The sequence below is a fragment of the Octopus bimaculoides genome, chromosome 13, assembly GCF_046866305.1.
Source record: "Octopus bimaculoides isolate indiv1 chromosome 13, ASM4686630v1, whole genome shotgun sequence".
Taxonomy (NCBI): Eukaryota; Metazoa; Mollusca; class Cephalopoda; order Octopoda; family Octopodidae; genus Octopus; species Octopus bimaculoides.
In genome coordinates this window covers 37,459,060-37,473,928 of record NC_142940.1, presented here as the reverse complement: position 1 = coordinate 37,473,928, position 14,869 = coordinate 37,459,060, and the positions used below count along the sequence as shown (strand labels likewise).

The following is a 14,869-nucleotide window of genomic DNA, read 5'->3' as shown; positions in this document are numbered from 1 at the left end:
AACATTGTGGAATTGATAAATTGAAATAAGTTCATTTGCCCAGTTGAGATGTAACAATTCATGTCTTCACCACTTAAAACACATTTCAAAGTTGCCAACTTTTATGAAGTCGATTCTATTTTATTTTAAATCATCGTTGGCAGCTCCCCTTACCGAAGTGTCAAGTGATGCCTGTCGGGGTGTTTGGCTGTTCCAACACCATCGTCTATTGACTAGCTTCAGTAGATTCCGTTGAACCTTGTGTTGTGCGACCAATTGAAGTACTTACTGTTGAATTGATGTTTTTTCTTTCTTCCTCTTTTCCTCCTTGTTTTTTTTTTATTCTTTTTTCGTTCATATTTGTGTTTTCTTCGGTTTGGGATTTGTATTTTAATGTGGTTTTGTATTATATATATCGTGGCACTCCGTCGGTTACGACGACGAGGGTTCCAGTTGATCCGATCAATGGAACAGCCTGATCGTGGCTGAGCACTCCACAGACACGTGTACCCTTAACTTAGTTCTCGGGGAAATTCAGCGTGGCCCAGTGACACCTTTAAAATACAAGTACAACAGAAACAGGAAGAAAGAGTGAGAGAAAGTTGTGGTAAAAGAGTACAGCAGGGTTCACCGCCCCCCCCCCCTACCGAACCTCGTGGAGCTTTAGGTGTTTTTGCTCAATAAACACTCACAACGTCCGGTCTGGGAATCGGAACCACGATCCCACGACCGCGAGTCCGCTGCCCTAACCACTTGGCCATTGCGCCTCCACATTATATATATATATATATATATATATATCAAATATCATACATACATGTTATATATGTAATTATTAAACTATTTTGATATAAAAATAAAAAAACATGCAAGGAACATAACTCTGTGTGACCTGTAAAGGTTATTTCCCTTTAATCGGTCGCGTTTCTCTTTTATTATACAGCGACCTATTTAGAACGAAAACAAAAATCATTTTTGCGGGATAGAGAGCTCACGTGTTTTTGGAAGCAAGAACCTATATGATAATAAATATCTGTTGTTTGAAAGAGCTATAGTCAGCAGTGCACCAAATGTGACCATCATGCCTTTTCCTCCGGCACTCGAAGCCCAACGAGTCATTTCTTAAATGTTAGGGTGTGTGATTCGAGGAAGATTTAACTACTATTTCTGCCAAATCGATCATTCACGTAGAGGTTCCCAAATTCTTGTTTTATACGAAGAACACCATGTTCGAATCTTGTTGACATTTTAGACTAAAGTCAGAAATTTAATCTTATATAGAATTATTCCCTATACCAGAGCTTAGGGTAAAAGTTCACCGTAGCAATAACAAATACATCAGAAATATATGCTCATCATCACCATCGTCCCTTTAACGTCTATTTTTACATGCTTGCATGGGTCAGACGGAGTTTATTGAGGCAGATTTTCTATCACTGGATACTCTTCCTGTTGCCAACCCCTCATCTATTTCCAAGCAACATGCTCAGACATGTTTGTGCAGAAAATCAGAAATATGACAGTGACTATCATTTACATCTATCATACAATGTCAAGACAAGGAGATACAAATAAACACACACACACACACAAAAGACTTCTTTCAGTTTCTGTCTATCAAATCCACTTACAAGGCTTTGGTTAGTCCAAAGCTATAGTAGAAGACACTTATCCAGGATGCCATGCAGTGGACCTGAACCCAGAACCATGTGGTTGGGAAGCAAACTTTTTACCACACAGCCATACTTATTGTATATTGCACCCATATATTGTTTAGTTTTACTCTTAATATTGGTTTCACATTTTGGCACCAATACCAGTAATTTCAGCGTTAAGGAGTAAGTTGATTACATCAACCTTGTACTCAACTGGTACTTATTTTATCAACTCCGAAAAGATCAAAGGTAAAGTCGACCTCAGTGGAATTTGAACTCAGAACATAAAGACAGACAAGATGCTACTAAGCATTTTGCCCAGCATGTTAATGATTCTGCCAGCACGCCACCTTAGTTTTATTCTTAATATCACTGAAAAACTTAAGATGGCAAGCCAGCACTATAATATCTGGCACTTGCCCAAGATGTTGTGCAGCAGGACTGAACCTGGAACCATGTGGTTTTGAAGTGTACTTCTTAACCATACAGCTATTACCTAAATCCTAAATATACTTATAAGGATTATTTCAAGAATTATTTCATATTCAGCTGAGGTCGACTTTGCCTTTCATTTTCTGGAGGTCAATAAAATAGGTACCAGTTGAACACTGGGAAAATGCAAATGCCTTACCCCCTCATCCAAACTTGCTGGGCTTGTGTCAAAATTTGAAACCAATATTACTGAATGATTTTTAAAAGGTCTACATACTACATCAATATTACATAGATATTTATTCTTTTTTTTTTTTTTTTTTTTTTACATGTTTTAGTTACTGGAATGTTACCTTGCTGAGGCACCACCTTGAAAGGTTTAATTAATCAAATTAACCCCAGTATTTATTTTTTTATTTTTTATAAGTTTGGTACCTATTCTATCAGACTCTGCTGCCAACCTGATAAATTATGGGTATATAAACAAATCAACACTGGTTGTAAACAGTGGAAGCACAAGCGCAAAGACACACACACACGTGAAAAGAAAGAAAACAACAGAAGAGCAATAAGTTTTAACAAATGTATTGGTTTGACATATTTGACAAACTTCCACACTGTCTCATCTACCAAAATTCACTCACAGAGCATTGGTCATCCTGGCACTATAATAGAAGACACTTGCCCAAGGTGCAGGGTAGCGGGACTGAACCTGGAACCATGTGGTTGTGAAGTGTACTTCCTAACCATACAGCCATTGCCTAAATCCTAAAATACTTATAAGAACTACTTCATACTGCTTGGTATTTTACATCAGTGAAGGTGCATGACTCAGTGGTTAGAATGTCGGGCTCACAATCATGAGGTAGTGAATTCAATTCCTGGAATAGGTTGTGTTTTGTGTTCTTGAGCAAGACACTTTATTTCATGTTACTCCACTTCACTCATCTGTAGAAATGAGTTGCAACATCACTGGAGCCAAGCTGTATCAACCTTTGGATAACATCAGTAGCATGGAGAGGGGAGGCTGGTATGCATGGGTGACTGCTGGTCTTCCATAAACAACCTTGTCCAGACTTGACCAAAGCCTTGTGAGTGGATTTTGTAGATGGAAACTGAAAGAAACCCATCGTGTGTGTATATGTATATATATATATATATATATATATATATATTTATGCATGTGTGTCCTTGTGTCTGTTTGTCCCCACCACCACCATTGCTTGACAAGCAATGGTATGTTTATGTTCCTGCAACTTCAGCAAGAGAGACCGATAGAATAAGTGCTAGGCTTACAAAGAATAAGTCCTGGGGTCAATTTCTTTGACTACAAATAACCCTTTAAGACAGTGCTCCAGCATGGCTGCAGTCAAAGTCAAATGATTGAAACAGGAATAAAAGAATACATACGTATATATATATATATATATATATATATACACACATACACACACACACACGAGAAGCTTCCATACAATTTACATCTAACAAATTTCACTCACAAGGCATTTGTGGATTGATTTGAGGCTACAGTAGAAGACACTGGCTCGTGGCACCATGCAGAAGAAAAGAGCCTAAAATCCACATGGTTGTGAAGCATGCTTCCTAACCACATAGCCATACCTAACAGAATATTTAACCCATTTGTTACCTTTTTTCTGTTCAAATATACCAAATTTGTTTCAATCAGTTTTAAAAATGATGAAAAATTTACACAAATAACATTCATTATTGAACTGGTTTTTAGGACATAAATTAAACTGAAATTTTGGTGGGAGGTTTTTAACTTATATTACTTTAAAACCAGAGGTTTTATAGAACAAGGAGCAGCTTCAGGCAGGAAGAATCATAGAACAAGGGGCAGCTTCAAGCAGGCTGGTATCAAAAGGGTTTAAACATAGACACATATACAAATACCCCTTCTTACACATGCAAACACACACAGAAACAGATAATAACAAATACATTCTTTAAGATATTTATTCATATATGCTGAATGATTTCATAATGATGGCATGTTTAATGACACGGGTTAAGAAAATGATATCACCATAGCGCTTATGTCGACAAGAGTAACTTCTTTAAAACAACACACCAGTTGCCTTCATCATAATAATACTGCAATATGTCCACATTATCGATATTCTGGCACAGGTCAACCAGTTCGCCATCTTGGAAAACATGGTAATATCGGTAAAGAACACTATTATCATTGCAACTATCAGCTTTGGTTGAAGTTTTCTTCACTTTCTTTGTCCAGGGCAACAAAAGATCTTGTTGTTTGAAGCTGGTACGATTGACATGCACAGCAAGTTTTAAAGGTTCTTCAGCAGATTCAACGTTATCAGAATTGGCAGTTTTACTATTTGTTGGGGGCCGGTTTGGTTTGGTGTTACCAATGTCTTCTTGGAGTTTGATGTCAGCTATTTCTGGAAGGTCGCTGTCAAATTGTGAGGTATTGTTGACATTGAGTAATACGGACGGATTGTCCTTTCGGCTTGGTTTTGACTTCTTCCGAATGTACTTAGATTCTTGGTTGTCTACCTCTTGTTCCATTGCCCACACTTGGATTAGAGCCTTGCCTCCGGGACAGAGCAGCCTGACCAGCTCTTTCACAGCCTGAAGACGACGTTGCTGAAAGAAAAACAAATAATAATAATAATAATGATAGTAGTAGTAGTAGTAGTAGTAGTAGTAGTAGTCATCGTCGTCGTTGTCAAAAGGTTGTTTAACCCCTTTTGTTACAATACACTGCCTTTGTTTGAATTTATTTTGCAACTATGCAGAAGCCCCTTCACTGGTTGAAGCAAGCAGCATGAATAACACAATCATTGTCATCATCATCACCACTACTGTCGTTATTGTCATCATCACTGTCATCGTTATTATTTAATGTCCATGTTCCATGTTAGCATGAGTTGGACAGTTAACAGGACCCAATGGCCCCCAAGAACTGCATCATGCTTTACTGTTTACTTTGGTATAGATGCCTTTTCTAATGCCAACCACTTTACAGCATGTACTGGATGCTTTTTTTTTTCATGTGACAACATAAGGCAGCCTGCAAGACTATGAACGTCAAGGGGAGCAGCTTTATGCTAGGAGATGAAGATTAAAAGTATAAGAGAAGGGGCCAGAACAGAAAAGGTTTCTTGCAGTAGACTAACATGACTACTCACATTTTAGAAGAGAAGGTGATCAAGGTTGAGTAGGGAAGAGATAAAAATAGTGATGATGAGGTGAGTGAGGCATGTGTGTGAATATAATGAATGAAGAACAGATGTTGAGGGGTGGATTAGGGGTAGTCTAATGAAACACGGAGGTGGTATTCTCTATAAAAATTTTTTTGTCTTGTCTTGGGGTCTGTCAAATGTAATGCTTATTTATTCACATTATTTTGAATTAATTAGGCAAGCTGGCAGAATCGTTAGCACGCCCAAAGAAATGCTTAACAGTATTTCATCTGTTTTCACATTCTGAATTCAAATGCTGCTGGGGTCAACTTTGCCTTTCATCCTTCAGGGGTCAATAAAATAAGTATCCGTTGAGTACTGGGATTGATGTAATTGACTATCTCCATCCCATAAATTTCAGGCATTGTGCCTATATTAGAAAGGTTCATTTTGAATTAATTAAGCATTATCTTATAGCTTAAGATTTTGATGATGAAACTGTTTATTTTTTAGAATTACATTATAGGGTAGATGTGAGAGGCTGATCTGGTTGGTTGGAGTATAAAACAGGTAGAATATTTTGGCCGGATATTGTTGTTGGCACTCCGTCGCTTACGACGTCGAGGGTTCCAGTTGATCTGATCAACGGAACAGCCTGCTCGTGAAATTAACGTGCAAGTGGCTGAGCACTCCACAGACACGTGTACCCTTAACGTAGTTCTCGGGGATATTCAGCGTGACACAGTGTGACAAGGCTGACCCTTTGAAATACAGGCACAACAGAAACAGGAAGAAAGAGTGAGAGAAAGTTGTGGTGAAAGTGTACAGCAGGGTTCGCCACCATCCCCTGCCGGAGTCTTGTGGAGCTTTTAGGTGTTTTCGCTCAATAAACACTCACAATGCCCGGTCTGGGAATTGAAACCGTGATCTTATGACCGCAAGTCCGCTGCCCTAACCACTGGGCCATTGCGCCTCCACCTTGGCCGGATATAGCCTGTTTAAATGATAAATGGTTAAACAATTTAGTTTAATCAAATGAAATCTACTTACTTTTGTGGACAGATGATGAATGACTGCAATACAGATGCAGGCATCAAAGGTGTTCGATCTGAGAGGAATTGCCATCACGTCACCCACAAACACCTCAAAATTCCGCTCTTTACATATATTTATTAGGTTTTCACTACGATCTGAACCAATCTACAAAAATAAGTAATAAAAACAATATATTATTTAAAGGAAATTTTAAAAAACAATACATCATCACCATCTTCATCATCATCATCAGGGTACTGGTGCACCATCATTATCATCATCATCATCTACATCACCATCATCATCACCACCACCACCACAAACAATAAGTCCATCATTTTATCCACCGTCATCACCACCACAGTCATCCAGAGTACAAGATCCATGGATCCTGTCAAGTCACTCAACTAATTAATCAGAGTTGATGGACAACAAGAGCAATAACAACAGACTAAATTAATTTCACATTTTCTGTTATTTCAGATAAATTTAAGCTACACTTAGTGATCCTTCAGACTTATCAAGCCCTTCTCTCACCCAGATTTCCCAGGGCCAGAGGAAATGAGGCAAGGCCAGTACACTGAGGGACACAAACAGGTGCAGGGGTTGCCAAGAGCGTCAGCATTGCCAAACCCACAAAGCCTTAATTGAGCCCCACTCCATCTGTATGTCTGATGGATGGCTGTTGATTCCTTGCTCACTTCGTCAACTTTGGCAAACAGGTATTGGTTTTGAAGCATTGGTTTTAGAGTTCTTATTCCACATGTCTCTGGAGGTGTGATGTGAACAGATGATTGGTAGGCAGGAGAAATAACATCACCAATCATAGCTTGTGATTTTCAGAAAAACACAAATGTAAAGAAAGAAAGAAAGAAAGAGAGAGAGAGAGAGAGAGAGAGAGAGAGAAAGAGAGAGAGAGAGAGAGAGAGAGAGAAAGAGAGAGAGAGAGAGAGAGAGAAAGAGAGAGAGAGAGAGAGAAAGAGAGAGAAAGAGAGTGTGTGTGTGTGTGTGTATATATACACATATACGATGAGCTTTCTCGTTCTCTGTCTACAAAATCTACTCACAAGGCATTGGTTGGCCTATGCCTATTGTAGAAGACACTTGCCCAAAGTACCATGCAGCAGGACTGAACCCCAAAACATGTGGTTCAAAAGCATCCTCTTTAACCACACAGCCACATCTGCACCTATATATAAAGATATATATATATATATATATATATATATATATATATATATATATATAGGACGCATGGCCCAGTGGTTATAGTGTTGCAGTCAGAATTACATGACCGTAGTTTCAATTCCCAGACCAGGTGGTGTGTTGTGCTCTTGAGCAAAAGACGTCATCTCATGTTCCTCTGCAATCACTTCGACACCTGATGCATGGCACACAGTGCACCTGTTCAGGTAACATTAATTTAATGGAGAGGGTGAGCTAATGTGCAGCACAAACTTTTGATCATCATTTAATGTCCGTTATCCATGCTGGCATGGGTTGGATGGTTTGACCGGGGCTGGTAAGCTGAAAGGCTGCACCAGACTCCAGTCTGATTTGGCATGGTTTCTACAGCTGGATGCCAACCACTCTGAGAGTGTAATGGGTGCTTTTACATTCCACTGGCATGGGTGCCATTTGTGTGACACCAATATCTGTCACAACTGCAATTTTACTTGGCTTGATGATCTTCTTTTCATGCACAACATGACGCCAAAGGTGTCGATCATTTGTTATTGCCTCCGTGAGGCCCAACACTCGAAAGGAGCTTTTCATGTGCCACCAGCATCGGCCATTTGCCTCCATTCACATCCAGTGAAGCACTCTAGCTTCATTTCTTTCAAACCTATGCATGTCCTCAGCTTTCACAGTACGTTTCACTGCCATGTAGCATAACTGTTTGCACACAGGCATCATACAATCTGCCTTTCACTCTGAGAGAGAGGCCCTGTTTTGCCAGTAGAGGTAGGATTCTCAGAACTTTACCCAGCCTATTCTTATTCTCACAGCTACACTCTCGGAGCATCTGCCTCCACTACTAACTTGGTCACCTAGAGAACAGAAGCTATCTACTACCAAAGCCTACCCCACTAGTAGTTAATGGAGTCTATTTTTTGTAGATTTCCAGTGCTTATTGTACCTATGCATCTTTCACACACATAAATCATTTGTGCAGGCCACTCAGCAAAAAAGCTGAACACTTCTACTTCGCCTTCAACAGGAGAGTTCATCATACATACATACATATATATATATATATATACTTTATTTAAAAGCAGCAGAAATATAACAAAAGACTGTTACTCGGAGTGAACGGGAACGTGAAACTCCGAGTAACAGTCTTTTGTTATATTTCTGCTGCTTTTAAATAAAGCATATTACTCTACCTCTGGTATTTGAGTACTCTTTTTTCCCACCTTGTTGCATATTTTATGTGCTTACTCCGGTATATATATATATATATATATATATATACCTCTGAGTGGTTGGCGTTAGGAAGGGCATCCAGCTGTAGAAACTCTGCCAAATTAGATTGGAGCCTGGTGTTGCCATCCGGTTTCACCAGTCCTCAATCAAATCGTCCAACCCATGCTAGCATGGAAAGCGGGCGTTAAACGATGATGATGATGATGATGATAATTTAAGGTGTATTCCATTAGGAACGTAGCAGAGTATAAATTATTTAAAAGCAGCAGAAATATAACAAAAGACTGTTACTCGGAGTGAACGGGAACGTGAAACTCCGAGTAACATTCACCCTCAGAATTACCAAATAGCCGGTAGTATAACAGTATACTTCCAAGTCTAGGATTAGGTATTCATCATCATCATCATCATCATCATCATCATCATCGTTTAACGTCCGCTTTCCATGCTAGCATGGGTTGGACGATTTGACTGAGGACTGGTGAAACCGGATGGCAACACCAGGCTCCAGTCTGATTTGGCAGAGTTTCTACAGCTGGATGCCCTTCCTAACGCCAACCACTCAGAGAGTGTAGTGGGTGCTTTTACGTGTCACCCGCACGAAAACGGCCACGCTCGAAATGGTGTCTTTTATGTGCCACCCGCACAAGCCAGTCCAGGGGCACTGGCAACGATCTCGCTCGAAAATCCTACAGGAGCCAGTCAGGCGGTACTGGCAACGGCCACGCTCAAAATGGTGCATCTCATGTGCCAACCGCACAAGAACCAGTCCAGGGGCACTGGCAACGATCTTACTTGGCTTGCCGGGTCTTCTCACGCACAGCCCATTTCCAAAGGTCTCGGTCCGTAGTCATCGCCTCGGTGAGGCCCAATGTACGAAGGTCTTGCCTCACCACCTCAGCCCAGGTCTTCCTGGGCCTACCTCTTCCACGGGTTCCCTCAACTGTTAGGGTGTGGCACTTTTTCACGCAGCTATCCTCCTCCATTCTCACCACATGTCCATACCAGCGCAATCGTCTCTCTTGCACGCCACAACTGATGCTTCTAATGTTCAGCTTTTCTCTCAAGATACTTACACTCTGACGGGTATTCACATTGACATTACACATCCAACGGAGCATACTGGCTTCATTCCTTGCGAGCTTACGTATGTCCTCAGCAGTTACAGCCCATGTTTCACTGCCATGTAGCATGGTTGTTCGTACGCATGCGTCATACAGTCTGCCTTTTACTCTGAGTGAGAGTCCCTTTGTCGCCAGCAGGGGTAAGAGCTCTCTAAACTTTGCCCAGGCTATTCTTATTCTAGCAGCTACACTTTCAGCGCACCCACCCCCACTACTAACTTGGTCGCCCAGATAGCGGAAGCTATCGACTACCTCTAGTTTTTCACCCTGGAATGAGATAGAAGTTGTTTCCTGTTTGTTTGCAGTCTTTATTGCACCTGAACATCTGCCACAAACAAAAACTAACTTGCTAGTTAACCTGCCTTTGATGTTGCTGCACCTCTTATTGTGAAAATAAAATTTAATAAAATAGAGTCAACAAGAAGGAGTACGGTTAGACAGCTATTTAATAAACACTACACATGTTTCGATACAACATAGATCTACATATACACAAGATTTAAAGTAAGCAACAGTTTACCTGTATAATGGGATCCAGTTGTATATCCTCAGGTGATATATAGTTGTTGCCCTGTTAGTAAACCTTTGACTTTGATGCTAACAGCTACACTCATCGAAGTCAAAAGTTTACTAATGAGGGCAGCAATTGTATATCACCTGAGAAGATACAACTGGATCCCATTATACAGGTAAACCATTGCTTACTTTAAATTGAAACATGTTTAAATAGCTGTCTAACCGTACTCCTTCTTGTTGATTTTATTTTATTCAGTTATATATATATATATATATATATATATATATATATATATATATATATATATAAATATTAGTTTCAAATTTTGGCACAAGGCCAACAATTTTGGGGGAGTGGTTAAATCGATTACATCAACCCCAGTACTTGACTGGTACTTATTTTATCATCCTCGAAAGGATGAAAAGCAAAGTCGACCTCAACAGAACTTGAACTCAGAACACAAAGATAAATGAAAGACCATTAAGCATTTTGCCTGGCATGTTAAAAATTCTTTCAGCTCAGTACCCAATGTGTGTGTTTGTGTATATGTGTTTGTATTGCTGAAATATAAACACTGTAGTGTAGCTGGGGATGGTTTGAGGGAGAAGTCCACCCTGTGCAATGCTTTTATGGATGTGGCACTTTTGGGTCTACTGAATAAACTTACATAGGCTTGGTGGGACCCTGCAGCAAACTCAAAGGCTGCCTCAGGCAGCACACTCTAGCTGTGCCCCTGTATAAACAACAATACCGACCTTAACAGAAATGGTACAGTGTGACATACCTGATAAATTGAAGGATTGACACCAAAGTATTTGCCATTTCCACAGCCTATGTCAGCCACTAAAGCACCATCTTGGAGTGATTGTAGGAATTCTTTCACTTTGGGCCAAGGAGAGTGTCTTGTGTGACTGAAGTGATCGGCAATTTCATTGTAGACCTTAAGTGAGGAATATAACAAAAGAGAATTCACCGCCTTAATCAATATGAAACCAAAAATAAAAATCAAAACTAAATTATCAACAGACAAGAAGAATATTAACCAAAAAGAAAAAAATTTTTTTGTTTTTTTATCAAGGTAAACTTATCCCCATACTAGACTATACTGATATAGAAATTTACCATAATATAGAACTACATATGCTACTAATACAGCACTATATTGATATAGTATCCAATATTGGTCCATATTGGTATAGTTCCATATCGTAATGCAGTACTATACTTACTACTAATACAGTATTTTATTAATATAGCATCTCATACTGGACCATAGTGGTACAGTACTATATTGATAGAAGTGAAAGCAGAGAATGGTGAATGTGGATGAGTCATTATCAATATCTCCATCCATATTCACAAACACTGAAGTCAGTCCTGTTCTCATCTCTACTGCCTATCACTCTCCTTTCACACTTGCACAAACCTACCAACCCACCCAGCTATCCTGGATTGGGTTCTTTGTCCCAATTCTCTCTTTATCCACCTTCTTGTACCTTGAGAACATGCCCTGACACCTCTTCTTCACCATCCTTTCTCCTTTCCCTGCTGGGGTAGCCATATAGCTCCTCAACAGCAAGATATCTGTTCCTGACCTTCTATCATAATTTAGCCTCTCAACACCTGGCACAAAACCACCTCCTTCAATACTGCACCACCACCCCCATTCTGCCAAGGGGTCTTGTCTTGCAAGTTTCTTTGCGACCTCACTAGTGCTGGTGCCATGAAAAGAATAGCCAGTACACTTTGTAAAGTGGCTGGCATTAGGAAGAGCATCCGGGTCGCAGAAACCATACCAAAGCAGACAATGGAGCCCATCACAGCCCTCTGTCTCATTAAATCTTGTTGGATCATGCAACCCATGCTAACATGGAATATAGACATATGATGATGATGATGATGATGATGATGATGATGATATAGCACCTCATACTAGATTTTACTGATAGTGTATTATAATCGATTTAGTAACCCATAGTGGACCATACTGATACAGTACTTAGTTGATACAGTGCCCCATATTGGGACATACAAATACAGTACTACATCGATATAGCATGTACAAAACATTGTTTAAAGTCATGTAAATAGTTTTACTGAAATGGCAAGAAGAAATTTAAAGTAGAAGCAGTCATCAGTAAGAGAGGAACTTGTTTCAGCACAAAGGGATCCTAACCAAAATGTTAGACTTCTCTCCTTCACAACAAAATTCATTCTACATCACAAACCTTTTACCAACACAGACCATCCCTAGCTCCACCAGATTCTACATATTTGACTGGGATATAAAATCATCATCATTTAACATCTGTCATCCATGCTTGCATGGGTTAGACAGTTTGACTGGATCCGGTGAGCAACAAAGCTGCATCATGAACCATGTCACCTTTGGCATGGCTTCTACAGATGGATTCCCTTCCTAATGCCAACCACTTTACAATGTGTACTGGGTGCTTTTTTCATATCATTGATACAAGTGAGATTGCCACTGTTCCTCAATAGCAGTCAAGTGATTTCATAGATGTTCCCCTGATAATACTCAATGGTATAAGTCAGAAGAGCTTGAAGCAGATGACATCAACTGGTGGACTACAGCTCTCTACAAGCCTCAGACAGGTTTGTAAAAATTTTACTAATACAAGGTATTTGTGAGTCATTGAGCAGTTAATGACTTTTAGATTTGTTTAATTTATGCTTTCATAAACATGGACATAGATGTGTGATTGAGTTCCTTTGCATGCCACCTTGGGCAAATGTCTTCTACTATAAACTTGAGCTGACCAAAGACTCGCGAGTAGATTTGGTAGACAGAAACTGAAAGTCCATGATGTGTGTGTACACACACACACAGATGTATTTGTGTGTACCCTTGTCTTCCTACCACATGATAGTTGTAAACAATCTGCAGTCATACAAGTGAAGATGTTCATTTCCAATGTTCCATGAAAAGCAAGTCTGGCCATGGGGAAATATAACCTTGTTTGGAAACAGATGAGGGTTGGTGATAGGAAAGGCATCCAGATGTATGTATTTATTTATGTGTGTGTGTGTGTGTATACCCTTGCCTTGGCATTAGATGACGTTTGTAAAGTGAATATCACCAGGATACAAGCAATGTTGTTCATTTCCAATCATCAGTGAAAAACATGCTTGGCCATGGGGTAAATATTACCTTGCTTGGGAACAGGTGAGGTGGGGATGGTGACAGGAAGGGCATCAGGTTGTAAAAAATCCACCTCAACAAATTCCATCTGACCCATACAGGCTTGGAGAAGTAGATGCTAGATGAGGATAATGAAGATGATGAGGATGAACTCTGCTAGTAAAAGAAATGGAGGGGGGGATACATGAGGATATTTTTATATGTGAGGTATGATACAATAGACATATGGGCAAAGGGTAAATGTAAAAATATCAAAAATGTGCGATTACAAATAGGGGTGGCTGATCCCTGGCTTTATGCAGGTACCCCTTGTTCTACATCTGTTGTAAAAGAAAAAAATATTGTTTGATTGGTTACCTGATGGACGTGAGTGACTTCTAAATTGGCAGCTCTAGTCTCTGGGATTTCAAGAGCGGAGGGATCCAGTTTACTGTAAAACACATAAATAGAAATATACTTTTCACTTAAATTTTCAGAAAGATCTTTAAAAACCTCATAAACCAATCATGACAACAACAACCACAACACTGTCACCATTGCTGCCAACACCACTGGCATCATCATCATCATCATTCCAAGCAAGGTAATATTTCCCTGTGACCAGACACGTTTTTCACAAAAATATTGGAAAGGAATGACACTGCTTGAATGACAGTGACACAAATCTACAACAATCATACAATGTCAAGACAAGGAAACACAAACATATACTCTCTCCCTCTCCCTCACACACACACACACACACACACACACACATGCATATAAAGCTTTTTTCATTGGAAATAAAATTGGCAGTCTCTCCTGCAACTCATGTTTCACATCATTGTGGTCTTCAGGCAAGAAACTGACAAACTATGACAAAATGTCATCTTTCAATTTCAGCTAAAAGATTCATAACCTCTACAACATGTATTGAGCACTCTCCTCTCATTTGTTTGACATAAACCAATGAACACACACACACTCACATATATATGGGCTTCTTTCAGCTTCTGCCCTCGAACTCCACTCACAAAGCTTTGGTCAGCCTGGTGCTATTGTAGAAAACATTTGCTCAAGATGTCATGCAGTGGGACTGAACATGGAAACATGTGGTTGGAAGGCAAACTTCGTAACCACACAACTACACCTGGGTCTTACTTATTTAACGAGTATCATCTAAATTATGTTTCATGTTATAATATATGGAAACCTTGTTTCTAAACACAATGATGGCAGGTTAATGAAACACACAAATGGAAGTCAAATCATAATGTTACAGATTATTAAACTCATCTTGAAACTGTAATGCTTACAATATTTAGGACACAGGCATGGTTGTGTGGCTATAAAGTTCACTTCAAAACTTCATGGTTTCAGGTTCA

The 14,869-nt window shown here is 39.6% G+C and overlaps 1 protein-coding gene across 3 annotated transcripts in view; it reads right to left on the bottom strand.

The window, feature by feature from the left end:
* Positions 1-4,030: 4,030 nt before the first annotated feature.
* LOC106878852 (tRNA (carboxymethyluridine(34)-5-O)-methyltransferase alkbh8) overlaps positions 4,031-14,869 on the bottom strand; it is a 53,043-nt gene continuing 42,204 nt past the window's right edge. For 2 of the 3 annotated variants that reach the window (XM_014928192.3, XM_014928194.3), the window contains 4 exons: positions 13,863-13,935; positions 11,127-11,282; positions 6,290-6,439; positions 4,031-4,700 (listed from right to left, as the gene is read on the bottom strand). In XM_014928192.3, coding sequence (XP_014783678.1) covers positions 4,125-4,700; positions 6,290-6,439; positions 11,127-11,282; positions 13,863-13,935 — 955 coding nt within the window. In that variant the 3' untranslated portion in view covers positions 4,031-4,124. The remainder of the gene's footprint in view (positions 4,701-6,289; positions 6,440-11,126; positions 11,283-13,862; positions 13,936-14,869) is intronic. The other variant, XM_014928193.3, reaches the window with a different exon arrangement.